This window comes from Myodes glareolus, chromosome 26 (assembly GCF_982192425.1).
Source record: "Myodes glareolus chromosome 26, mMyoGla1.1, whole genome shotgun sequence".
NCBI classification, from domain to species: Eukaryota; Metazoa; Chordata; class Mammalia; order Rodentia; family Cricetidae; genus Myodes; species Myodes glareolus.
The window spans coordinates 12,325,755-12,351,671 of record NC_142051.1 but is presented as its reverse complement, the minus strand read 5'-3'; the positions used below and the strand labels follow the sequence as shown (position 1 = coordinate 12,351,671).

General features: G+C 43.3%; 1 protein-coding gene and 1 pseudogene across 1 annotated transcript; one reads left to right on the top strand and one right to left on the bottom strand.

Moving 5' to 3' along the window:
* Window positions 1–3,584: 3,584 nt before the first annotated feature.
* Ptges3 (prostaglandin E synthase 3) lies at window positions 3,585–24,823 on the bottom strand. Its single transcript, XM_048418248.3, has 9 exons — window positions 24,633–24,823; window positions 23,965–24,561; window positions 12,821–12,934; window positions 12,050–12,119; window positions 11,481–11,579; window positions 9,236–9,325; window positions 7,251–7,313; window positions 6,037–6,061; window positions 3,585–4,728 (listed from the first exon to the last, which is right to left on the bottom strand). The coding sequence occupies exons 1-9, from the start codon at window positions 24,821–24,823 to the stop codon at window positions 4,709–4,711; spliced, it is 1,269 nt and encodes a 422-aa protein (XP_048274205.3). The 3' UTR covers window positions 3,585–4,708.
* On the top strand, window positions 15,602–16,153 carry LOC125389637 (large ribosomal subunit protein eL20 pseudogene; annotated as a pseudogene).
* Window positions 24,824–25,917: the final 1,094 nt, after the last annotated feature.

Here is a 25,917-nt window from a genome sequence, read left to right as displayed (position 1 = left end):
TTCCAGTACTACAGAAACATACTGTAAGTCAGCAGTTCTCAACCTGTGTGCTGTGAACCCTTTGGGTCTGAAACACATCTGCAGATGATTCCTAACAGCAGCAAACTTCATAACTCTTCATTTTATGCAACCTAAGAAAGACCCATAGGTTGAGAATTGCTTAGAGTGGTGCACAGGATGACTTAGTTCCCTCCAACTAGAGATAGTTCAGAGGTTTAGCGCTTTCAAAGGGTCAGGGTTTGGCTTCCAGCACCTACATACGAGCTCGACCACTTGTAACTCATTCTGGAGACTTGACATTCTCATCTGAACTCCATAGGCATTGCATATAGATATACACTCATAAAGTCTTGCAGATTATACCCTTGCCTAAATCCTGCTTCACTTCCTTGTTTAGAAATAACCAAATGTCAGTCCCACCGTCTTCAGTGGGTGGACGCACCCCTCGTGGTCCTGACTTCCTTGCTCATGTTCTCCCTCCTTTTGCTCCTCATTTGGACCTTGGGAACTCAGTCCAGTGCTCCAATGTGGGTCTCTGTCTCTATCTCCATCCATCGCCAGATGAAAGTTCTATGGTGATATGCAAGATATTCATCAGTGTGGCTATGGGGCAAGGCCAGTTCAGGCACCCTCTCCTCTGCTGCCCAAGGAACAAGCTGGGGACATCTCCTTGGACCTGGGAACCCATCTAGAGTCAAGTCTCTTGCAAACCCTAAAATGGCTCCCTTAAGATATTTACTTCCCTGCTCCCAAATCCACCCTTCCTCCATCTCACCCATCCCATTCCCAAGCTCTCTCCTTCTCCCTTCTCTCTACCCATCTCCCTTTACACCCACCCCACCCCCGTGGCCCCAACTTTTGCCTGGCAATCTTGTCTACTTCCAATATCCAGGAGGATAACTATATGATTTTCTTTGGGTTCACCTTATTTAGCTTCTCTAGGATCACGGATTATAGGCTCAATGTCCTTTAATTATGACTAGAATCCACTTGTGATTGAGTACATACCATATTCATCTTTTTGGGTCTGGGTTACTTCACTCACCAAGGCCAGCTGGACTGGGAGTGATGAGCATGTGATCAAACCGGACCCTCTGAATGTGGCTGTCAATGAAGGCTGAGAAGCCAGGGACAATGGCACTGGGTTTTGATTCTACTGCATGGACTGACTTTGTGGGAGCCTGGTTTGTTTGGATGCTCACCTTCATAGACCTGGATGGAGGGGGTAGGACCTTGGACTTCCCACGGGGCAGGGAACCCTGACTGCTCTTAAGACTGGAAAAGGAGGGGGAGGTGGGGAAGGGAAGGGAAAATGGAGGTGGGAAGGAAGTGGAAATTTTTAAAAAATAAATTAAAAAAAACCCAAATGTTTAACAGTGCCTGAAGTGTAGCTCCTTGGTAGAGCACTTTCCTGTTGTGTATGAGTACATAGAATCAAATGTCCAGCACAAAAATTAAATGTTTGACACTCATTCCCTCCCCACCCCCATTTTTGAGACAAAGGTCTGTGTAGTTCAGGCTGTTCCAGAACTGGCCCTACAGACCAGGCTGGCCTCAAATTCCTGATCTGCTTCCTGAGTGCCAGGACTAAAAGAATACACCACCATTCCTGGTAGAACATAGACTACTCATTTTTGGGTTGTCTGAAATGTTTATTAGCTGCGAGACCAGTCCTTGGAATTTTTACCCACGTTAGTTATCTGTTCCATATGCCAGAGTGCAACAAAATAAGGTCTGGATAGTTTACCAAGAATAGAATTACTGATAAGGACAAGGACAAAGTACATCAACAGTTTCCCAAGTCTCTATCTTGGCTATTGTTCCCTCTACTGCTTTTTTCAGAACAGGGTTTCTCTGTGTAGACCTGGGTGTCCTGGAACTTGCTCTGTAGACAAGATTTGCCTGCCTCTTGTCTTACCTTGAGTGTTCAGACTAAAGGCATTTAGTTCCCTACTGCTTCGACAAGACACAGCATTGCTCTGAAGCAAGGCTTGTGCTATGTAGACGCGATTCTTAGTCTAGGCTGATTTTATGTAACCAAGGAACAGATTGCCCTGTCCATACCTAAGGGCTGGCTGGACTACAGGGGTGAGCTACCAAGCTATTCTTGCCTGTATTAGGGGTGCTTGAAGGTTTGTGTCCAAATGTCCAGATTAAATGTTAAAATTTTAAGACCTAGATGTGGTGATTTGTGTCCTTTTCCCTCAGTGATCCTAACTCATCAGTTATGTGAGCTTGCTATTCAACTGGAGTTCTCAAAGGACCAATACCTACCCCCCCAACCCCCATATTTAGGCATTATACAGTGAAGAGCACCTACTGCTCTCAGAAGACCTGGGTTCAATTTCCAAGACCCACATATAACTCCAGTTTAAGGGGCTTTAACAGTCTTCTTGCATCTGAGACCTGCATATACATGGAGCAATTTATTTTTTGCTGTTTTTCAAGACAGGGTTTCTCTTTAACAGCTATGGCTTTCCTGTAACTTGCTCTGTAGAGTAGGCTGGCCTTGAACCACTTACCTCTGCCTCCTATAGCGCTGGGATCAAAAGTGTGCACTGATGCGGGAGAATTGTATTTTGTCAATCATATTTTAATAAAACGCTGATTGGCCAGGCAGGCAGTATAGGCGGGAAAACCAGACAGGAAGTAGAGGTGATGCAATGAGAACAGGAGAATTCTGGGAAGCAGAGAGGTTCCTCTGCCATTCCTGTGCAGACCACTGAAGAGGCAGCATGTAACTTGCCCTGCTGAGAAAGGTACGGAGCCATGTGCTAACATAGATAAGGATAATGGGGTAACATAAGTTATAAGAGCTAATAAGTAGCCTGACCTAATGGGCCAATCAGTTTATAACCTTATGGAGTCCTGTGTGTGATTTTCCTTGGGAGTTGCCGGTTGTGGGGTACCGGGCAGGACAGAAACCCCAACAAGCTGGCCCACATGCTACAGTGCACCAGCAAGTCAGTCTTTACATGTAGCATTATATATATGTGTGTGTGTGTATAGATATATATATGTATACATACAGCACCTCAGACATACATACACGCTCTGTGAGTTTGAGGCCAGCCTGGTCCGCAGAGGGAGTTCCAGTACAGGCCCCAAAGCTAAGGAGACAAAACAAAAACAAAAGCAGCTACAGCAGTGGGAGGTGTGGGGAGTGGGTAAGAGTCAGAAACAAAGGGAAGAGACAAACTTGCTTTTAAAGCAATTTAAAACTGGGCAGTGGCAGCCAGGTGGTTGGTGGTGCATGCCTTTGGCTGCAGTACTTGATATGTAAATGCAGGCAGCTTTCAGTGATTTTGAGGGCAGCCTGGTCTACAAAAACAAGTTCCAGGACTGTTATACAGAGAGCACCTATCTTGAACTCACCTACCAAAAAACCAAAACCAAAACACTCCATTTCTGAGCTCTCTACATACAGAAATTATCAAGGAATCAATCTTTCATCTTTAGTAATTCATTCAACATTGCCCGAAACAGCCTGAATACCAATAGCATGGTGAAATCACAAGCTCCCTCCGTGGGACAAACTTTAGAAGTGTGGAGGTAACACTGCTAAATGCAGGAGCTGAGAGATGTACAGGAGGACAACACATTTAGTTTTATTTCAGTCAAGTCACACAACACTTTTCCAGCTGCTCACAGTGCATCCACAGTTCCCATTACAGATCCACTTTAGGGTTTCCTGTGACAGTACAGCCTCTTTTTCAAACAGGAGCAGTCCCAAAGTCTTCCCTCAAAAAAATAAGAACTCCATTCCAGTAAGTGGAAAATACATGAAATTACAGCAAACCAGACACTTAGAAGGAGAGCCAAGAAATCGTCCAACAGTTTATTAGAAAGAATGTAGACATTTAAAAAAATCCCCACTGTCATGAACATAAATTGAGGTTTTCCAGCCAGGGCATAAGCTGAAATCAAAACAGGAAATAAAAAAATCCAATAGTGTATTAACATTTTCCACTCATTTGCCGTACTGACAGTGCAAATACAAATCTGGTCTAAAAATGTACAGACTCTCAAGCAACAATGTACAGCTTTCTTCGTCCTCCATGCTAAGAGATGTTAAGAGCTTAAAGGGCCAAATAATACCAAATGTATAGGCTTCAAAAACCATCTAAGTTAGGGCATTCACTAGTTTTAGCTAAAATACACCTGAACACTGACAAGTGATCACATACAATAATGTAAGTACATTTTTTGAAAAATAAACTTTAGTGGAATAATTCTGAAAGGTACACTGGAAGAATGTCAGGGTATCAGTTTAAGAATCAGCCAATTTGTTTCCGCCCCCTTCAAGTTCATGGTCTGGGATCTAAACTAGGGACTTTCCCTAAGCTGAGAGCTTCCTAACATGTAAGTAAGTAGCTGTGTTATGAAGAAAGAAGACTTAGGTGAAATGTGTTCATCAGAGCTGTTGTATCAGTTGCCTAGGATCTCAACTGCTTCATGGAATCCTGGGAAATGTTCATGCATAAGGATATTGTCTTACCTGACTTAAATTGCCCCATACAATGGTACATTATCAACCCTTAGTGAAGCCTTTAAAAAAAAATTAAAAAAAAAAAACAGGTTGAAAAATGGGTTAAAGGAGGCAAATACAGCATCTGCCTTTAGAGCTATCAACTCAGGAATTTTCTCAATTATGAAATCTTGCAGAAGTTATTTTTCTTTCTCAAAATCCAGGCGTTGACAATATTCCTTACTCCAGATCTGGCATTTCTGAAAGGATTAGAAACAATTAGTAAGGTCTAGAAGAGAACTACAACAGAATCTAAGAGTTACAAAGTCTCAGCAGAGAAGAAGATGACAGAACTGAACATCTAAGTAGCACTTGTGTACAAAGAACCCCTTAAAGAGTAAGGGATATCTAAAACAGTGACAAGGATCTCTAAGCCCTCTTCCTTAGAGCTAGCCCATTTCATTTCTTGGGAATGCCCCCCCCCCCCAGCTTTCTCCTAGAGAAAGGTTTCTCTGTGTACTCCTGGCTGAACTGGAACTTACTCTGTAGACAACACTGGCCTCAAACTCAGAGACCCACCTGTCTCTGCCTCACAAGTACTGGTATTAAAGGCACATGCCACCACCGCCTCATGTTTTGAGAATTCATTCTGCCAATTATCTTTTGGGGTACTGGCCCTTAGGGCATAGTATGAGGTGCTATGTGTGTACTGATAAGCAGAGAAGCAGCATGCTCACTTGGGAGGTCAGAGCAAAAGTAAGTGTGTGTGGTTATTCATATCTCCCGGGGCAGAGTGGCTTCCGCCTTGTCCGTTTCCTGTGAGCCTGTGCTTTCACTTTGAATCCCATTTCCTTTGTATCCCCCTAATAAAGACAATTTGTAACTCTTGCTAATACCCCTCGCTTTAGCCGGGTGTTTTCTCCTTTCTTAATAAGTTAATTCCATTCTACGCTAAATTTGAAGAGTATGTTCTTGGGACTGGACAGATTACTACTCTTCTAGAGAACCCAGGCTCATTTCCCAGTAATGAAAACAGTGGCTCACAGTTGGCTGTTAAGTTCAAGGGCTCTAACAGCATCTTTCAACCCTCCAAGCACCAACAATACACAGTGCACAGATGCACGCAGTAAAACACAAAAATAAAATATCCTAGGTGGTGGCGGCGACCATCTTTATAATCCCAGTACTTGAAAGGTAGAGGCAGGCAGATCTGAGTTGGAGGCGAGTCTGATCTAGAGTTACAGGACAGCCAGGGCTACACAGGAAACACCCTGTGTAAAGACAATGGGTATGAGCTTTTCCTCCACTTTTCTGTAGCTTTGGAGCCTGTCCTGTAACAAACTCTTGTAGACTAGGAGGGACTCAAACTTGCAGAGATCTACTTGCCTCTGCCACCCAAGTGCTGGGATTAAAGGCATGTGCCACAATAGCCTAGCATTAAATTGTTCTTCAGTTTAAGAAGAAAATTGGTGTCTGCTCTGAAATTGTCTCAGTGTAGGACAACCACTTACACTAGAAACAATAAAACAAACCACAAACACCCACTTCCCCCCAAACCCCTCACTTACTTTCATCATCACTGTCTTGTGAATCCTGTAGAAGAAATTTTTAAAAGTTACAACACTAATCGTACACATTTCTCTTTACAGAAAGAATATTTTTACCTTAAAAATCCAAACATTGTATTTTTTTTCCATAGTAGCAAATACAATTACATGGAACCCAGAACTTAATGATAATTCACTTATTCTCCTAAAGTGAATGGCTTTGTAACAGAAACCCTCTCTGTAAAAAATATTGTGTACTTCTTGATTAGAACTGAACTCACTCCATTCTCCCTTGTTATCATCTCGTGTCATTCGATTAAAGGAAAATTCGACTCAATACAATGACAACAATGAATTCTAATTCTACATACTGAAGTTGAGAATTCTCTCAATACATAAATAACTAGTGCTAAAATCTTACAATATATAATACTGAAAAAGTCTAATAGCTGAATATGCTTCCTCTTAATGCATTCACATCCCTTTATTATTATAGTCTCTGACCTGGCTTTAAATCCTATTTATATCCTTGGTAAAATACAGTAATTTTCATTCTTTTCTTTTTCGAGATGGAGTTTCTCTGTAACTTTGGAGCCTGTCCTAGAACTAGCTCTTGTAGACCAGGTTGGCCTCGAACTCATAGAGATTCACCTACCGCCTCTGCCTTCTGGGATTAAAGGAGTGCATCACCACTGCCTGGCTTTTCTTTTCTTAATTAAAAATTTCAAGACAGTGCTTTTCTGTGTAAACAGCTCTGGCTGTCCTGGAACTCACTTTGGAGACCAGGCTGGCCTCAAACTCAGAGATCCATCTGTCTCTGCATTGCTTGGTTAAAAGGCATATGCCGCCACCACCACCCCAAAACAAGCTTTTCTTTTGAACCTTCAGGCAGGCCCTCTGGAAGAGCAGCTTTAACCTCTGAGCCCAACCACTAGACTCCAAAGACAATCTCTTAACTCTTACTTTTGTGCAATGATTTGTTAAAAATATGATCCTAATGGTCCAACACATTTTCCAACTAGGTAAAAAAAAAAAATCCCCCCCACCAAATGGATACATCTTAAAAACAGACAAACAAACCACCAACAGCAACAAAAAAAGCAGCATTTCCCTCTACGAAGGGGGAGGAAAATGGATGAGTGAACACCTGCAGGGGAACAACTGAGCATGTAAGACCATCTATATTGAACTGCCTTTCACTATTATAAAATAGAAAAGAGGGTTCATATACTTACATCATCTGCTCCATCTACTTCTGGTAAATCTACATCCTCATCGCCACCCATGTGATCCATCATCTATTTCAAGCATAAAAATAGTTTTTTAAATGTTAAAATCAGTTTTAATAAGCTACACATTCCAAATATAAACCTTCACTCCATCATAGGTTCCCATCAATGAATGCAAGAGAAACTTAAGTCGCTTTCTGGGAAAGGCAGAGTCTATGTAATTACAAACACTCAGAGAGAATACTACTTCATTGAAAACAAGGGAAGGTTCAAGTAGGACGTGGTAGCAGACTTTGGAAGTTCAAGGTCACCGTCAAGTACACATTGGGGTAAGAGGCAAGCCGGATGGGCTACATTAAAAACAAAACAAAACAAAAAACCCGAATGGCTCAGTGGTAGGTTTTTCATTACAGTATTTCTCTGTAATTTTGGAGCCTGCATGCCCGCTTTCACTTGTTGCTCTTTAAGAGGGCCTGGGCACACATGGCGGCTCACAATTACTGATAAACTCCAGTTCCAGGGAGGGATATCATGCCCAATTCTGACCTTTTCATACCTGCTGCCTGATCTACACAGTAAGTTCTGGGCCAGCCAGGGCAACACAGTGAGATCCAATTAAAGATCAAATAACAGTAACAAAAAACAACCCCATCACATTCCTCCTTAACTTAGTTTATATACATCTAACAAGTATCTCCCGATTTGGCCATAGTAGCATACTTGTGACAGTTTACAAAACATCATCGAAGAGTCCTTTTGTTTATCTATCCCACTCTTGCCTTTTTTTTTTTTCAGACAGGGTGGTCTCACTCTGTAGGTCTGAACTCAGTATGTAGACCAGACTGCCCTTGAACTGACAGAGATTCTCTTGTCCCTCCTGCCTTCCCAGTGCTGGGATTAAAGAAAGGCATGGACCACCACAACTAGCTCCTCTTCTTGATTTTGCGAACAAGCACATGTATACACATTTCAGTGTCAACAACTCACCATGATGCTCCTTGTTTATTATTTATTTTTTGTTCTCAGTAGTTAAGAACACTTGTTTTTCTTGCAGAGAATCCAGGTTATTTTCTGGCACCCACATGGTGTTTCACAACCACCAGTATATTTTCTGAACTCCTCAGACAGATACATACATGCAAGCTAACATTCATTCACAAAATTGGAAATATGGAGAGTTATAGTACCATAAGGTTGCTGGGAATCAAACCCAGGTCTTCTGTAAGAGCAACAAAAACTGTTAAACTCTCTCTCCAAACCCCGATTCTGGTGTATAAGAGTGTATCTGTACTATATAGTTCCAAAATGAAGTGCAAACGCTGAATTCAGGCTCTAGAACAATTCCAACATTGGACTGGTACAACCACTTATAATGGATTAAAACTGAACTTCTTAAAAGGAAATTTTGTTATTTCTGATATTTTGTGCATATGGGTGTTTTGCCTGCACATGTTTTTGCATCATATGTAAGCCTGGTAGCCGAAGAGACCAGGAGGGCCATCAGATTCTCTAGAAATGGAGCTATAAAGCTATAAAGCAGTTGTGACCTACCATGTAGATGCTGGGAAATAAACCCAGATACTCTGGAACAACAGCCAGTCCTATCATTCATTTTTAATTTCTTTTTTTTTAAACTTTATTTAACTTTATTTCATGCGCATTGGTATAATGATGTCAGATTCTCTTGAACTGGAGCTACAGACAGTTGTGAGCTGCCATGTGGGTGCTGGGAATTGAACCCGGGTCCTCTGGAGGAGCAGTCAGTGCTCTTAACCACTGAGCCATCTCATCAGCCCCTCATTTTTAATTTCTATATAACAGTTTTAAAACAGTAGTTCTTTAAAAAAATTATACATGATTAAAGTCAGGTGGTGGCAGCACACACCTTTAATTAATCCCAGCACTCGGAAGGTGAGTCCTGGGGGGGGGGGGGGAGAGACAAGACAATTAATTATGAGAACAGGGTAGAGGATACCACTAAGAGAACTCACCTCAGAGAAACGGTCAAAATTGGACATGTCCTCATCTGAATCATCCTCCCAGTCTTTCCAATTGTTGAAGTCCACACTAAGCCAGTTAAGCTACAGATCAAGAAAAGCATTACCCATGTTAAGTTTTTTGAGCTTACAACCACTAAGGAGACATAAAATCAAAGGAGAAATATCCAAGGGAAACCAAAAGTAGTAACAAGTCCATGAATCACTTTGTTTAACTTTCCTTTTATACAAAAAACAGTCATCCCTCTGGAGAGACAGATTATAGGACATGCCACCAGGCTGCATATTAATTAGGTACTCTGTCAACTGAGCTACAACCCTAGTGCCACTGTTTTCATTCTAGACAGTACTGTTAGGAATTTTTCCTAATGTGAGCTCTCTGCCGATGCAAAAATCCCAATCAAGCCAAATTAAGAAATATCCATGTTTAATGGGATTCCCAAAGGGAAACTGGGAGGCTGCAAAAGCAACAGGGTGGGGGTGGGGAACAACACGGGGACACATGAGGGGACCTTCCAGGGAAGCAATTTAAGTAGACTGGGGGAGTGGTCATGCTTGGTGGGCACAGAGATGGGGCCTCAAAACATGGAGGCCAGAGACTGGGACTTGGGACTTACAAGTACCTTATTATGTAGCCCTAACTGGCCTCAAATTTAGAAATCCTTATGCCTCTGCCTTACATACCGGGATAAGCCACTACACATGGTACTTCTAAATGCGTGGAGGAACAAGAGGATAAGAGAACTTGAAGTCGGTTTTCCTTTTCTACCATGTGAGTTCTTGGAATCAAACTCAGCCTTCAGATTTGGCAGCAATCACCACTGTCTACTTAAAAGTCATCCTGGCAGTCCACCCCCAGTTTCTTGAATTTTAAGTGACAAACTTTATTCCCCTAAGATAACCAAACCAAATGCCTTAGAAAAGCTTTCCCTCTGCAAATTCTCTCCCTTTCCCTTTTAAGACAGTCGTAACTTCTACAAAGCATGATGGTCCTGAACTCATGATTCTCCTCTTTCTCTATGAACCACCATGCCTGGGCAAATTCTTCTGTGTTGGGAAGTAAACTTAGTACCTTTGGAGACACAGAGGACCAAGCCCAGCCCTAAAAAATGGCAGGTTCTAACTATATAGCACAGTGTATTGGTGATTTTTGTCATGAACACAGGTTAAGAGTCCTTTGAGGATCAGGCTGCAGGCAAGCCTGTAGGACATTTTAATTAGCGATTGATGGGCATGGGCCAAGTCCACTGCTGGTATGGTAATCCCAGGGTTTCTGGTCCTGGGTTTTGTAAGAAAGCAGACTGCCTGGGCCATGTTGGTGCTCACCTTTAAATCCCACCCAGCACTTGGGAGGCAAAGGCAAGTGGACTTCTGTGAATCTGAGGCCAGTCTGGTCTACAGAGCTAGTTCCAGAACAGTTAGGACTGTTAAACCCTCTCTTTAAATTGCTTCCTATGGTGTTTTATCACAGCAACAACAAATAACTGGTGTGGGAGAATTGTCTGTATTCTGTCAATCATATTTTAATAAAACGCTGATTGGCCAGGCAGGCAGTATAGGCAGGAAAGCCAGACAGGAAGTAGAGGTGGAGCAAAGAGACTGGGAGTATTCTGGAAAGCAGGAAGCTCCCTCCGCAGTTCTGCCCAGACCACCGGAGAGGAAATATGTAAGCTGCCCAGCTGAGAAAGGTACTGAGCCATGTGGCTAACGTAGATAAGGATAATGGGGTAACAAAAGTTATAAGAGCTAATAAGTAGCCTGACCTAATGGGCCAATCAGTTTATAATCTTATGGAGTCCTATGTGTGATTTTCCTTGGGGTATGCCGGCTGTGGGGTACCGGGTGGGACAGAAACCCCATCAAGCCGGCCCCTCATGTTACATAATAGAGATCTCTGTGTGATTGATTTTCTCTGGGACTTGCCGGCTGTGGGGTACCGGGCGGGAACAGGTACCCCAACAAGCTGGCTGTCATGTTACAAATAACCCTAACAAAGACACCCAGGCAAGCTAGTTTCAATTTCATAATATTTCTGTCTTAGCCTCAAATGTGTCACTACATCTGACGCATTAAGTCTGTATCTCTTGAATATAAAACTAGGAACTTATTTCATGACATTTGGTTAGAAAGCCAAGTATAGAACACTAGCAATTATACAAAGGGAAACGCTCTCAAAAATCAAAATCATATTATAAAAATACACTTTTTTATTTCTCAAGCACAGAAAATGACAACCCACCTTTGCCCTTTCCTTTGTTAACCTAGGCCACGATTGGCCAGATTCTCCTTTCCGCAAACAACATAAAATTGATCTGTCCGTTCTTTTATGCTTGGAGTCCTAAAACAAGAGCATCATCACACCAGTTTATATCTCTATTATTATGGTAAATAGATTGTCCCTTTCCAGATTTCTTTTTATATTGTTAGAGATCAAACCTAAGACCTTGAAATGTACCGGCCATTGCTGTGCAGCCTGCTGGTCCTGAATTCAAGACCCTCCTTAATCAGCACACCCAAGTGTCTCTATGTAGGCAAAGCCATCATGTTTCAGCTTTCTGAAAATTCACCTTATAGGCACAAGCCACCTATCTGGTTCTTTCTTCAGGCTTTCAGCTACTAAGGTTTCAGATCTAAAGACAGGCTTCAAAGGTGCTGTCATCTATCCAGTGACAGAATAAAGAACATGCAGGAATGGAGGCTTTAAAATATAGCAGTCTCTATAAATTGTTATATTAATTAGACTTAATATTTACTATCAGTATGCCCATTTCCTCATAATTTAAATCTGAATAAAGCATTAATACTTACATTTGGATCAATACAGTGAAAAAGATCAATTTCATTTAAATGCTTAAAATTATCACTTCCTCCAAGACAACTAAAAGAGAGAGAAATTCAAATAAGCATCTTTAAACAATAGATCAGCAAGAAAAACAAGATTAAGTCACCCAGTTATCTGAAATAAGCTTTGAGTGACACTGATAAAGGTGTGCTGGCTAGTTTATGTCAATCTGACACACGCTAAGAGTCATCTGAGAGAAGCAGACCTAACTAAGAAAATATTTCCTTAAGAGTGTGCTATAAGCAGGTTGTATGGCATTTTCTCATTAGTGATTGATAGGAGATGATCCAGCTCATTGTGGGTGCTTCCATCCTTGTGCTGGTGGTCCTGGGTTCTATAAGAAAGCAGGTTAAGGGCTGGAGAGATGGCTCAGAGGTTAAGAGCACTGCCTGCTCTTCCAAAGGTCCTGAGTTCAATTCCCAGCAACCACATGGTGGCTCACAACCACCTGTAATGAGATCTGGTGCCCTCTTCTGGCCTGCAGGCATACATGGAGGCTGAACACTGTGTACATAATAAATAAATAAATCTTTAAAAAAAAAAAAAAAAAAAAAAAAGCAGGTTAAGCAAGCCATAGGTAGCAAGTCATTAAGCAGCACCCTTCCATGGCCTTGGCTTCATCTCTTGCCTCCATCATGTTCCTACCCTGACTTCTTTTGATGATGAACAGGGTATGCCTAAGTCCAATAAACCCTTTTCTTCCCAAGTTGCTACCCAGAGACAAACAAGCAAATTACCTGAAAGTAAGTTTGGATTTTTCAAAATTTACATTAACATCTTTACTGTCTTCAACACAAAATTCAATGAATACATAGTCCCTTCGATCGTACCACTTTGCAGAAGCAGGCTGCCTACAAATAAAGAAAACGATACAGTCAAACAGGAGTTCAGTACTTCTAACTTCATATTTAACACAGTAAAGTATTTCTCCATCACATTTTTAAACTTTTACTTTGTATTTACCCCACATTTCAAGGACTCCCACAAGGTAATTTCAGAAGGACATAAACTTTCATAATAGGGATTTTATTTTGGAAGGTAGGGGAAAAAAAAGCAGGACATCTCATCTTCCACTGCCCACCCACACTAACACCATTTATCTTTCTAGTATCATTGTAGGATAGAAAATAACCTTTAACAAACCATGTTTTCTCCACAGATGTATGTTCAGTATTGTTAACAGCGTTTTTTTTTTTTTTTTGGGGGGGGCTGTTTTTCAAGACAGGGTTTCTCTGTGTAACAGCTCTGGCTGTCCTGGAACTAGCTCTGTAGACCAGACTGGCCTTGAACTCAAGAGATCAGCCTGCCTCTGCCTCCTGAGTGCTGGGATTAAAGGTGTGCACTACCAATGCCCAGCATTAACACGGATTTTAAAAGCCAAAATCTAACATTCAATACCCTGTCAATCCTTTAAACCAGTACCACTGAAACTAAGATACGCGATTTAAATTATAAAGAAAACTAAGCCACTTTCAGAAATACATAGTATTTTTACAATCCTGATTTCAACATTAGAAATTTAGAAGTAACAGGGATGTAGCCTAACATTTGCAGGGTCTAGGTTTAATGGACTAAATCCTGGAACAAAATAATTGAAAAATATAGATGTGTCAAGGTATGTTGTCATTATAGAACTCAGGAGGCATATATATCAAGCTGTTCTCTTATAGAACAAGGGCTAGAGAGATGGCTCAGTGGCTAAGTAAGGGTACTGGCTAGTCTTATAGAGGACCCAAGTTCAATTTCCAGCACCTACAGGGCAGCTCATGACCACCTGTAACCTCAGCTCCAAAGAATCCAAGATGAGCAGGCAAAGCACTCATATGAACCAAGCTCAACCACCTGAGGGGCTCCCCGGGACCCATGTGGTCTCAGAAAGAACTGCAAGCTGTCTTGACTTGTATTCATGTGCAGTGATACATATGTACACAGTGACTAATGCACGTTAAAAAGAAAATGGCACATTAGCTTCCCCAGTTGAAATGACAATAAGCTAGCCAAAATAAAAGCTATCTCTTTAGTACATATTGGCAGATGTACTAATCTCTCTAGCAACTATATCCTCTCCCCTTGGGATTCTTGTTTTATGACAGTGTCTTGCTTTTTAAGTTCATGTTGGCCTGCACTGACAGAGTTGCCTTAGCCTCTTGAATAAAAATTACACCATTTACCTTCAGTTCAAAAGATTTCATTTTTGCTTTGTTTTCTGAGAAAGACTTTCTGTATCCCTGGCTGGCCTCAAATTTAGAGATCCACCTGGCTCTGCCTCCCAAGTATTGGGATTAAAGGTATAATAAGCTACAACCACTTGGCAGTTTCAAATGTCCTTTATCCTTTAAAATTTATTATGAACATTAGCAATCAACTGCTATTGGTTTAGTTTATAGTAATTTTAAAGAACATTCCTCTTTATGGTGTGTACACAGACAGGTACACACCAATGTGACTGTAAAGCCAGAGAATTACTTGCAGGAGGCAGTAACAGAGACAGGATCTCTCTACATGGCCCTGGCCAACAACTTGTGATCTCCCAGGCTCTGCCTCCTAAATGTTGGATTGCAGACACAAGCCACCAGGTATGGCTTAGTATTATTTATGTGCACCTGTGTACAAGTACCCATAGAGGTCAGAAAAGCTGGATTTACAAGTAGTTGTGAACCAAACTCTGGGCCTTCTAAGAACAGTAGAACATTGCTCCAGTCCTCCCTTATAATTTTTTTCTTTCTTTTTCTGGTTTTTTGAGACAGGGTCTCACTATATAGGTCAAGTTAGCGCCAAACTCATTGAGATATGCCCGCCTCTGCTGTGATTAAAGGCACATGCCACTAACCATGGCCCAGAATTCTTCTTTTTAAAAGAGAGATAGGGTTTCTCAGTAGCTATGAAGTCATATAGAGCCTGCCTTGAATTTGCAGAGATCTTCCTGCCTCTGCCTGACCAATTCTGGGAGTAAAGGCGTGCACCACCACAACCTGGCCTGATTTCTTTTACAATATGGGGGAAAATGGGGAAAATGTTGTGGCCAAAGTACTTTATTCAGAAGGGCCAAAGAAGTCTACAAAATCTGCTGCCCTCAGCAGGGTAGATCTTAGAGGCCACCCTGTTGCTAAGAATACACTAGAAAATTTTACCAATAAAGAAAAATTTAATTAAAAATTTAATTAAATTAAAAATTTAATTAAAAGTAGCTGAGTACTTTTAAAGTAGGTAGTTTATGTCTATAATCCCAGCACTTGACAAGCAGATGTAGGAAAACTATTGAAGTCCAGGTAAATCGAAGTTTTGAAGTAGGACCGTATCTCAACTACTGTCCCCCAAAACAGCACTGGTTAGTAGTACAGTTCAGTGTTAGAGAGCATTTGCCTAGCACAGGCAAACCCCTAGGTTTAAACTCAACTATTTTAAGTAAGATGAATTCATTTTTGTATGGAGTGCTTTTTTTTTCCTTTGGAGAAATCCAGTCTTAGAAATTATGCTGTTTGCCTTTTGTGACTGGCGGCGAAGGAGGAAGGACCACCATGAAGGCCTCAGACACACTCCGGGAGTACAAGGTGGTGGGGCGCTGCTTGCCCACCCTAAAGTGCCACACACCCCCACTGTACCGAAAGCGCATCTTCACACCCAACCATGTGGTGGCCAAGTCCCGCTTCTGGTACTTCGCATCGCAGCTGAAGATGAAGAAGTCATCCGGGGAGATTGTGTACTGTGGGCAGGTTTTTGAGAAGTTCCCCCAATTCTGGCATCTGGCTGCGCTATGACTCCCTTAGTGGGACTAACATGTACCGCAAGTACCGCGACCTGACCACCACTGGGGCTGTCACACAGTGCTACAGAGACATGGGTGCCTGGCACGATACCGGTGCACACTCCATCCAGATCATGAAGGTGGAAGAGATCGCGGTGGGCAAGTGTTGAAGGCCGGCTGTCAAACAGTTCCACGACTCCAAGATCAAGTTCCCGCTGCCCCACCGTGTTCTGTGGTGCCAGCACAAGCCTCGCTTCACTACCAAGACGCCCAACACCTTTTTCTAGACCCAGAGACCCACTGAATAAAACTCCAGAGTTAAAAAGAAAAAGAAAAAAAATTGTGCTGTTTGCCATGCTAGATCTACAGCGCATTCCAGGAGGACAGTTAGGGCTATACAGCACCTACTTCCCAGTCCCCAAAACAATAACTAACCAACCAATAAATAAACTGCTACTTAAAAGAAAAAAGTCTATCTTGTCCTGGCAAGATAGATTTGCAATCAAGTAAAAGTACTGCCACACAAGCCTGGCAACCTGACTCCAATTCCCAGAATTCACATAAAGATGGAAACTAGGACTCCAAGACACAAACATATCATAAGCACATCCATCAATAATAAAAAATCATAATAAACTTGCCTGTCCAGTGAAGACTAATAGCTACAGTTCACCACTATTACCCAGTTGTCCTTTGCTTAACTTTAGAAAACTGTTCCTTTTGGTAAACAGCTTTGTGTATCCTCAAGCAACTAGAGCAGGACACCTCGGAGAGGTTTTTCCGTGGGATACTCTCAAGTTTATACCTGTTACAGCAACTTTCAATAACCTCCAATGTTCTTTCCTGTATCATTAGTAGTGTCATCCCGTGCAGGCACTAATACTCACCGGTTAGACTATGTTTATTAAACAATCTTTAAATTGGAAATAAAATCCATTGGGGACAAAGAAGTGACAAAAAAAAACAGACCCTTCCCAAATAATCTTGGTTGTAAACTTCGATTCCAAATCAAGTAAAAGGCATTCTTGTGATTTTCTTGATCAAATTATTTGAAGGGAGAAGACACACCCTAAATAATTGTGGGTTGCACACTCCAATGGCAAGTTCACCTGCCCTGTTGCTGCCACTGCTTCATGCCCCCAAAATGGATGACAGAAGGCCAGCTCTCGAGATTCCTCCAAGCTTTCAGCACCAGACTGGAAGTCACTAAAAGAACTACTAGGCTCTGGATAAGTCAGCCATTGTTGGACTTTTTAGTGACATAGCATTACGTAAGGGAAGCCAATAAATCCCCTTCTGTTATACAGTCATTGAATTGGTTCTTTTCCACTAGAGAACACTGAGTAATACCAAATAACAGGAACGTGAGAATCTAGTGTAGTATTTTACCTTATTTTAAAATAAAAATGACCTGCTTCTTGCCTAGAAATTGATGCTATGGGTTTGATACCTACTCACTAAAGCTAATTCATGAGCGATTCCTTACCAATGCACACAGTGGCAGCTGAATAAAATTCTAATTACTTGCCTGGTGGTGGTGGCAGAGTGTGCTTTAATCCCAGCACTTGGAAGGCAGAGGCAGGTGTATTAGAGGTATGTGTAATCATGCCCAACCATGCTGTTTTTCTTTTATTTTTCTTTGGCTCATTCATTATTTAAGACATGGGAGGGGCTGGTGAGATGGCTCAGTGGTTAAAAGCACTGGCTGCTCTTCCAGAGGACCCAGGCTCAATTCCCAGCACCCATATGGCAGCTCACAACTGTCTATAAATCCAGTTTCAGGGGATCCAACACCTTCACACCAATGCACATAAAAAAAAACCAAAAATCAAACAACAAAAAACAACAACAATAACAAAAACAAGCCGACAGTAGCGGTGGTACGCCTTTAATCTCAGCACCCAGGAGAGGCAGATGGATCTCTGTGAGTTCAAGACCAGCCTGGTTACAGAGCAAGTTCCAGGACAGGGCAGTTAGGGCTGTTACACAGAGAAACCCTATTTTGAAAAAAACTAAAACAAAACAAAAAACAGGGAGTCATTGGCGGGTTAACCCACTTTCTTAGATTTACATTAAGTAACAACTGTTTTCTGTTCAATTTTTCATGTTCAAGTCTGACCCATCAGTGCCTCAGAATGAGACTTTCCCATATGGAGCAAAAGTGCAATCCTAACATAGGCTCTCCTCCAACGTAAGGAGAGATGAGGACAACAAAAAGACACAGATGGTCATCAAATGAAAGAGAATCTCTAATAGAACAATCTCTTAGAAAATAAAAAATCAAAAACAACTTTTTAAGGTCTCTGCAGTTGGCCCCAAATCTCTCTTTATAAATCAAGTCTCTCTACACATGTGATAAACTCTTGTTAATATCTGAATTTCTACTTGAAATTAAGTGGAGGATAGAAAGGAGAGGTGGCTTAGAGGTTAAGACTGCTCTTCCAAAGGTCCTGAGTTCAATTCCCAGCAACCACATGGTGGCTCACAACCATCTGTAATGAGGTCTGGCGCCCTCTTCTGGCCTACAGACAGACAGAATATTGTATACATAATAAATAAATATTTTAAAAAATAAAAAAAAATATGGGCTGGAGAGATGGCTCAGTGGTTAAGAGCATTGCCTGCTCTTCCAAAGGTCCTGAGTTCAATTCCCAGCAACCACATGGTGGCTCACAACCATCCATAATGAGGTCTGGTGCCCTCTTCTGGCCTGCAGGCATATGCAGAGACAGAATATTGTATACATAATAAATAAATAAATATTTAAAAAAAAATAAAAAAAATAAATTACTCAGAACCAGAAAAGTATATTTCTCTAAAGTATTATGTGAGCTGAGAGGCTGAGTCTGCTCAAGGCAAAGTTACAGTGTTAACCAGTTAAAAGACCATTCTGACCAAACTATAACCTAAACCAAAGAATTCACACATACATCAAAGGTACTTTTATGTAGATATATAAAACTTAACTGCTGGCTCTGCCTCCTAAGCACTGCGGTTGAGATTGTGCTCCACCTTGTCCAAACAGTGAAGTTCTTTTAAATGTTGGCCAATCTTCCAGACCTGCTAACTATTTAACCATCCACCCCAATATATTTTTCAATCTGTTTAACAGGGGACATGGGTGAATTTGCATAAGATGTGCTACAGAGTAACAAAACTCACAGCAGACCTCAAGCTCAACCCTTCCACCAAAAGCATCTCATGCAATCATGTTCGAAAGCACGCTGCTGGAAGACAGTACTGGGACCTGTTCTAGAGATGTATCAGGAGAGGAAATCCCAGCTCTTCCTTGAGCCAGGGGTGGTGGCTTACACTATAAACATAGCACTTTCCAGTCTGAGCAGTAGGAGGATCATTACAAGTTCCAGGACAGCCTGGTCTACATTCTCTGCACCATTAACCATGTTTCAATGAGTAAGGTATATGGCTATGTAGGAAAGTTCTGCTCAAGCCTCAGCTTCAGGCCTCCATACATACCAGCATACACATGGGCACCACAATTATCTACACACACAGAAGGATCAGGAATTCACTAAAAAATGAAAACAGAACTGTTGTATCTGTATCAGTTTTTAATAAGGCACTGAGTCACTAAAGTTCTGCTATGGAAAGCCAGGCAGTGGAACATGTCTGTAATCCCAACATTTGGAAGGTGAAGGTAGCAGATCTAGGCAAGAAAAAAATGGGAAACTATAGTTACCAGGCAGAGGCAGAGGCATCTCTGTTGAGTTTGAGGGCAGTCTGGTCTACATAATGAAACCTGTTTCTGGGAAAACAGACACCCAACCAACCAAACAACAATAAGATATCAGTAATCTAAATATACACATTAGCTCGAGGTGATTCAACTGTACCATACCCCCCCCCTTTGCTTTTCAGAAACAAGATTTCTCTGTTTAACAGCCCTAGCTGTCCTGAAACTAGCCCTTATAGGCCAGGCTGGCCTTGAACTCACTGAGATCCACCCGCCTCTGTCTCCCAAGTGCTGGGATTAAAGTCATGCATCACCACTGCCTGACATAATTTCAGCTTTTGTTTTTTCATTACTTATTTTCTTTTCTGGTTTTCGAGACAGGGTTTCTCTGTAGCTTTAGAGCCTGTCCTGGAACTAGCTCTTGTAGACCAGGCTGGCCTCGAATCCACAGAGATCCTCCTGCCTCTGCCTCCCGAGTGCTGGGATTAAAGGCATGCGCCACCACCGCCTGGCTTTCATTATTTATTTTCTTATGTATGAGTGCTATGCCTGCATATACAGTTGCATGCCAGAACCCATTATAGATGGTTGTGAGCTATCTATCATGTGGTTGCTGAGAATTGAACTCAGGACCTCTGAAGAGTAGCTAGTTCTTAATTGCTGAGCCATTTCACCAGACCCTAAACAGATCAATATTAAATTTGCAATGAGTAACCTACAATCCAGCATTTTGTCACTTTGTTTCTATGTTTTCTAGTTAAAGCCTAACTCAACAATTGAAAAAAAAAAAAACCCAGAAAGGAAGGAAAGTCAGTTGCTAGGTTACAGTGGTTAAAAAAAAATCAACACTAGAGGAAGGAGGTACCCTATGCTCACTCTTAAGTTTGGAAGGCTGAAGATTTTATTTTGGGAATTCTGCAAAGCATATAAATAAATATTTATTTATTAAGTAAATAAATAGGTATGTAACTTTAACCCCAGCACCAGAGGGGCAAGGGAAGGCTGATCTCTGCGTGTTCAAGGCCAGCCTGGTCTAGGTTCCTGAACAGCCAGGACTGTCTCAAGAGAATAAACCTATTTACAGCACCATTAGCTGGATTTTCCCAATTTTTACTTTAGATTTGTTACAAAATGGTATGTATTGAACATTTTTATCTTCTAAGGAGTTGTTCATATTTATTTTGTGTGCCTGTGTGTTGACTACATGTATGTATAAGAACATTCTGCCTATGTTTGGCACTGGGGGCCAGATCATTTAGAGAGGTCTGAAGAGGATGTTGGATCCCCTGAAACCAGAATTACCAATTGTTGTCAGTCCCACGTGGAGCCTGAGAATTGAGCCCAGGTCCTCTGAAAGAGTAGTGACTGCTCTTAAAGAATGAACCACCTATCTACCCCCATATACTGAGCATTTAAAACACGAGGATCTGATTGTTTCAGAATGTGCACAATGGTGCAAGCTTAAAAAAAAAAAGTGTGTAGCCAGGTGAAGTCGCATACACCGTAATTTCAGAACTTGGAGGCAGAGATATGCAGAATCCAGTCTGGAGTTCAGGTCAGGGTTACACAGAAAAACCTTATCTTGAAAAAAGTACCAAGTGATAATAATAATTAGTAGTAAACTAAATAAAGAGGTATATGCATACAAGAGCCTTACTATGCAGATCTGGCTGGCCTTGATCTTAATGGCAAGTATCACCTCTAATTCTAGCACTTGAAAGGTAGAGGCAGAAAGATTAACCATTCAAGGGTAGTTCCATATGTAGTCGACTGTAGGCCACCTAGGACTTCATTGACCCGACTCAAAAAAAAAAATCTTTAAGAAAAGTTAATAGGGCCAGGCATGGTGGACCATGCCTTTAAACCTAACATTTGGGAGGCAGAGACAGGCAGATCTCTGTCAGTCTGAGGGCAGTCTGGTCTACATAGCAAGCTCCAGACAACCAGTGCTACATAGTGAGACCTTGTTGCAAAATCAATTGTTAGTAGAAGTTGGGAAGATGGCTCAAAGGTTAAGAGCACTGGATGCTCTTCCAGAGAACCCAGGGGGGTCTATCCTCAACAGTTATATAGTGATTCACGACCATCTATAACTCCATCTAGTTCCAGGCAACCCTACACTCTCTATTCTGACCTTTGGAAATGCTGCAAGCAGGTGGTACATAGACATATGTACAGGCAAAACACCTACACACCCAGGTTGGCTGGCTCACAACATCCTCTATTCAGATCTAACACCTCTGCTCTCTGCAGGAACTTGCATTAGAATGTACATACCCAAACAGACACATAATTTTTAATGTAATTTAAAAAATATTTATTTTTACCTCATCTGTACTAGTATTTTGATTGCATTTAAGTATATGTATGTGCCACATGCTTGCCTGGTACCCACCCATCAGAAAAGGGCATTAGATCTCCTGAAGTTGGAATTACTGATTATGAGCCACGTGGGTGATAGGAGCTAAACCCAGGTCCTTTGCAAGAACAGTAAGCACATAATCTAAGCCACCTCTCCAGGACCAACAAAAATCTTAAAAACTTGTGCTGGTTGGTAATAGCACATGCCTTTAATCCTAGCACTTGGTATGCAGAGGCAGGCAGGTCTCTATTGAGTTTGAGGCCAGCCTAGTCTACAAAGAGAACCCCCCGTCTCCAGGTTCTGGAAAAAAAAAAAAGTCAAAACCTTCCTTTTGGAGGCAGTAGCATTATAATTGGAGAAGGGGTAAAATATGCCACCTGCAATTTTTACCTGTTTACATTCATTACCTACAGAATGTTTCAAACAAGTCACTTTGACTTTATGTCCATGAATGTTTGCCTGCATGTATGTAGACCACACCCCTAAAACTGGAGTTACGGATGGGCTGCGAGCCACCACGTGGGTATTGGGGTCCTCTGCAAGAGAAACCAGAGCTGTTAGCCACTGAACTACCTCTCCAGCTCCTAAATTGGTACTTCTGATGAAAAGGTGTTTTTGTTTGGCTATGCTCATCTATTAAATGGATTATGTTTGCCTTGCAATTCACTTTCTCCTTTGAGATGTTCAATCTGGTTAGTAATTTAAGTATCAAAAATAAATAAATGTTTTACATCAATATGTCTTAAAAATTCGGAGGTGGCATTGGAATATAGCTCAGGTGATAAGAGTCCTCCCCTAACATAAGAGTTCTATCCGTAACACCTCGAAAATAAAATTGATACCGGTGCTGGTGAGCTGGCTCAACAAGTTAAGGCACCCACCACCACACCTGAGTTCTACCCCGACACGACGAAGACACATTCCCACAGCTTTTCCTTTCTCCTCCAGGAGCACTCACACAAAAACAAATTAGCGTAATCAAAACCGAAGTTAAACCTTCTCTTTCTTTCCATGTCTCCTAGGGCCTATTCCCAGCCTCCAACTAGCTCTGGCGTGCGTTCCATCCCTTTAGAGTTTTAGCCACACAATATTCAAGGAAGTCCTTACACCTGTATGATTGTTTAATCTAGTTTCTTTTCAATCACTATCCACAATTAACTTCTAGGGCTGTGCACGGCACCCACTCACAGCACCAAATTCATCTGAAGACGTTTTCCTGAGAAGGAAAGGCCTGGAAAAAATAGGGCCAAAAATTATTACCAGGTTAAAAATCACCAAAGCTAAGACTGTTCAGAGAACCCGTAACCACCTCCATCTAGACAAATCAGGTCTTCAGGCCAGTAATGGGGTCCCTCCACACCTATTTCATCCTCCCGTGGAGGGCGCATAAAGAAACGCCATCCCAAGTTTACTGAGGCATACACAACGAGTCCCTAAGTCTCTTGTGACTAGACACGTGCAGAACTACAACTCGCTGCCGAGCAAGTGATTGAATTTGACTGGACTGGGAAGGAGTCTGGAAGGCTCCGGAGAGCGACACGGGAACGGGAAGTTTCGTTGTGGTGACGGCATGGCCCCTCTAGTTGCCTAGCAGTGCCTGCCGCGGAGGGCGGAGGGCCGCGTGGTGCCCCATCGTCAGCGCTCCAGAACTCGGGAGACCCCGGGCCGGGCATCACCGAGGAGCAGCCATGCGACTCCGCGGCTTCGATGCCCGCTGGGCAGGCGCTCGTACACGAGTTTGGGGCCCAAGGCTAAGTTCCCGGAGTTCCGAGGCGGCCAGGCCGTCCGGGAGGGGGGGCGGGGGGAGGAGGAGAAGTGGGATTCCTGGCCCGAGGAATCCGGGGACGGATTGGCGGTGGGGGGAGCGGACATCTGGAGGGAAAAAATGTCCTCCGCCCGCCAACGGTAACCGGAACAGGGATGCAGGACCTCCCAGCGCACGGCAGGGCGGCCGCCAGCGAGGGGAGAAAGGCGGAGGGCCGCGAGTGGGGGAGGGCCCAGGGGCCGTTTCCCGGCAGCCCGGACCTCCCGCGCGGCCTCTCTCGGGGACGACCTGCCCTCGGCGGGATGGCGCACTCACATGGTGAACGGGGCAGGGGGCCAGGCGAACGGGTGGGCGGGCCTCACTGGCGGCGGCGGCTGGCGAGTCGACTCCTCTCCGGCGTCTTCTGCCCGGTCGCGGCCTCTTCTCGCTCCCCTAAGGCGACGGCGGCGGCGGCGGGCTCGACCTCGATGCCCAGAATGCACCGCGCGGAGAGCGGCTCCCTCAGGCCGGGAGAGGAGGAAAGTGTCGGAAGAGGGGCGCGAGGACGGAGAAGGAGCGTGCGTGCGTGCGAGGGGTGGTGAGGCCGGGCGGCGGCTGGTGACGCAGCAAAATGCCCGGGCCCGGCCGCCGCGCCTGCGCACTCTTTGTTTTCGGGCTCCGCGCGGCTTTCTAGAGCTCTCTACGGAAAGGGCGGGGCCTCCCCGCTGCTTCGCGACGCTTCCCTCCCCGCCCCGCCCGCCGGCCCCTCGCAAGCCTCGGTCCTGCCGTCTTCCCGTGCTCCATTCTCGCGTTAGTAAACCGTTGGCCGCCAACCGCCCGAGCACGCGCACGGGGCGCTTTCCCCGGGAAACGGCTGGGCTGCCTCGGGAGGCGGCGGGATGTGGAAGGCTGCGGCGGGTGGCCGCGGGAGACCTTGAATAGGGAACAGGTCTCCGAAAAGAGGTGTTGGTGAACATTTTTGTTTGAGAAAGAGGCTTTCACACCATCCCAGGCTGGCCTCGAACTCGCAGCGATTCCACTGCCTCAGCCCCCCGAGTGCTGGGCGTACAGTCGTGTGCCACCAGACCGCCACGCCTTGGCTGTTCCGGTGGGGACATGGCTTCGTTGTTAAAGCCTGGATCACCTCGCCCTTTTCCTGAATGTTAGAATCCTGTTCGGGATAGTGGGAACGCATAGCCTTTAGCTGAGGAACTACTTTTGTGAATTTGCCTCTAGCAGCGGGCCTGTCCCCTGCTTTGATACTTTGGCGACTTTGGTGAGGCGAGGAGGGAAGAGTTTCTAGCCTTTTCTAGCCATAGTCTCTTTGCATCTGAGTTCAGATGAGGTTGCAGATTTATTCTAAAATTCTTGTATAGTGCACTGGGTTAAGATCTAGCGATGTTGGTAACCAAGAACAGTATTTGCTTGTCAAAAATTAACAGATTAAGGCAGACGTAGACCAGTGAACCGCTTATTCAGGGCACGACACAAGTTTCAGGAACGTGTAAAACATTTTGGAAGAGCGGTAGCTTGAAGGCAAGCAAAATAAAGTATTACATGTGCGGTGAAATGAAAGCTGTATTCAGATCTGCAAAATGGGGGTGCTAGGCTCAATATGGTTGAAAGGGATGAAAATAAAAACTTTCGTGATTTGTCTTTATGTAGTTCAGGCTGCATAAACTCACTGTGCAGTACAGGCTGGCTTCAAATTTAGGGTAATCCTGCTGTGCTGGTAGTACAGGCTTTTTGTATTGTTTTGTTTAATGCTATTGGTATCACTGAGCCCACACTCTGAGGTGATGTTGACCATGTAGTCTTGATCCTCTTGCCTGTTTCACAAGTACCAGGCAGACTAACTGAAACCTTACCACCTGTCAGGGAAAAGAAAATAGTCTGGCTTAGTGGCACAGGCTTGTTTGGTTTGTTGCTTGTTTTTGAGACAGGGTTTCTCTGTAGCTTTAGAGTCTATCCTGGACCTTTTTGTAGACCAGACTGGGCTCGAACTCAGAGATCCCCCCTGCCTTTGCCTCCCTAGTCCTGGGATTAAAGGCCTGCACTACCATTGCCTGGCAGTATCACAGATTTGTAATCTCAGCAAAGGAAGCTGGGGCGGCAACCTTCAGGCCAATCGGGCTGTATATAGTTTGAAGACAGTCTGGGTGACTTCCCTGCTTCTAAATTTCAATTTTAAATTTTTTTCCTGAAGTTTGTATTTTGCCAGCATGTAAGTATGTGTACCACGTGTGTGCCTAACACCCTCATGGAGGTCAAAAGAGGGCATGAGATCCT

What these genes read in the sequence shown, in the direction of transcription:
- Ptges3 (XM_048418248.3), bottom strand. Translation starts at nt 24,823, where the DNA reads ATGCGTTCCCACTATCCCGAACAGGATTCTAACATTCAGGAAAAGGGC. An exon ending in TTCGAGGCCAGCCTGGGATG is followed by an intron (nt 24,562 to 24,632) that starts GTGTGAAAGCCT and finishes TCCCTATTCAAG; the next exon opens with GTCTCCCGCGGCCACCCGCC. An exon ending in AAATCCAAACTTACTTTCAG is followed by an intron (nt 12,120 to 12,820) that starts GTAATTTGCTTG and finishes TCTCTCTTTTAG; the next exon opens with TTGTCTTGGAGGAAGTGATA.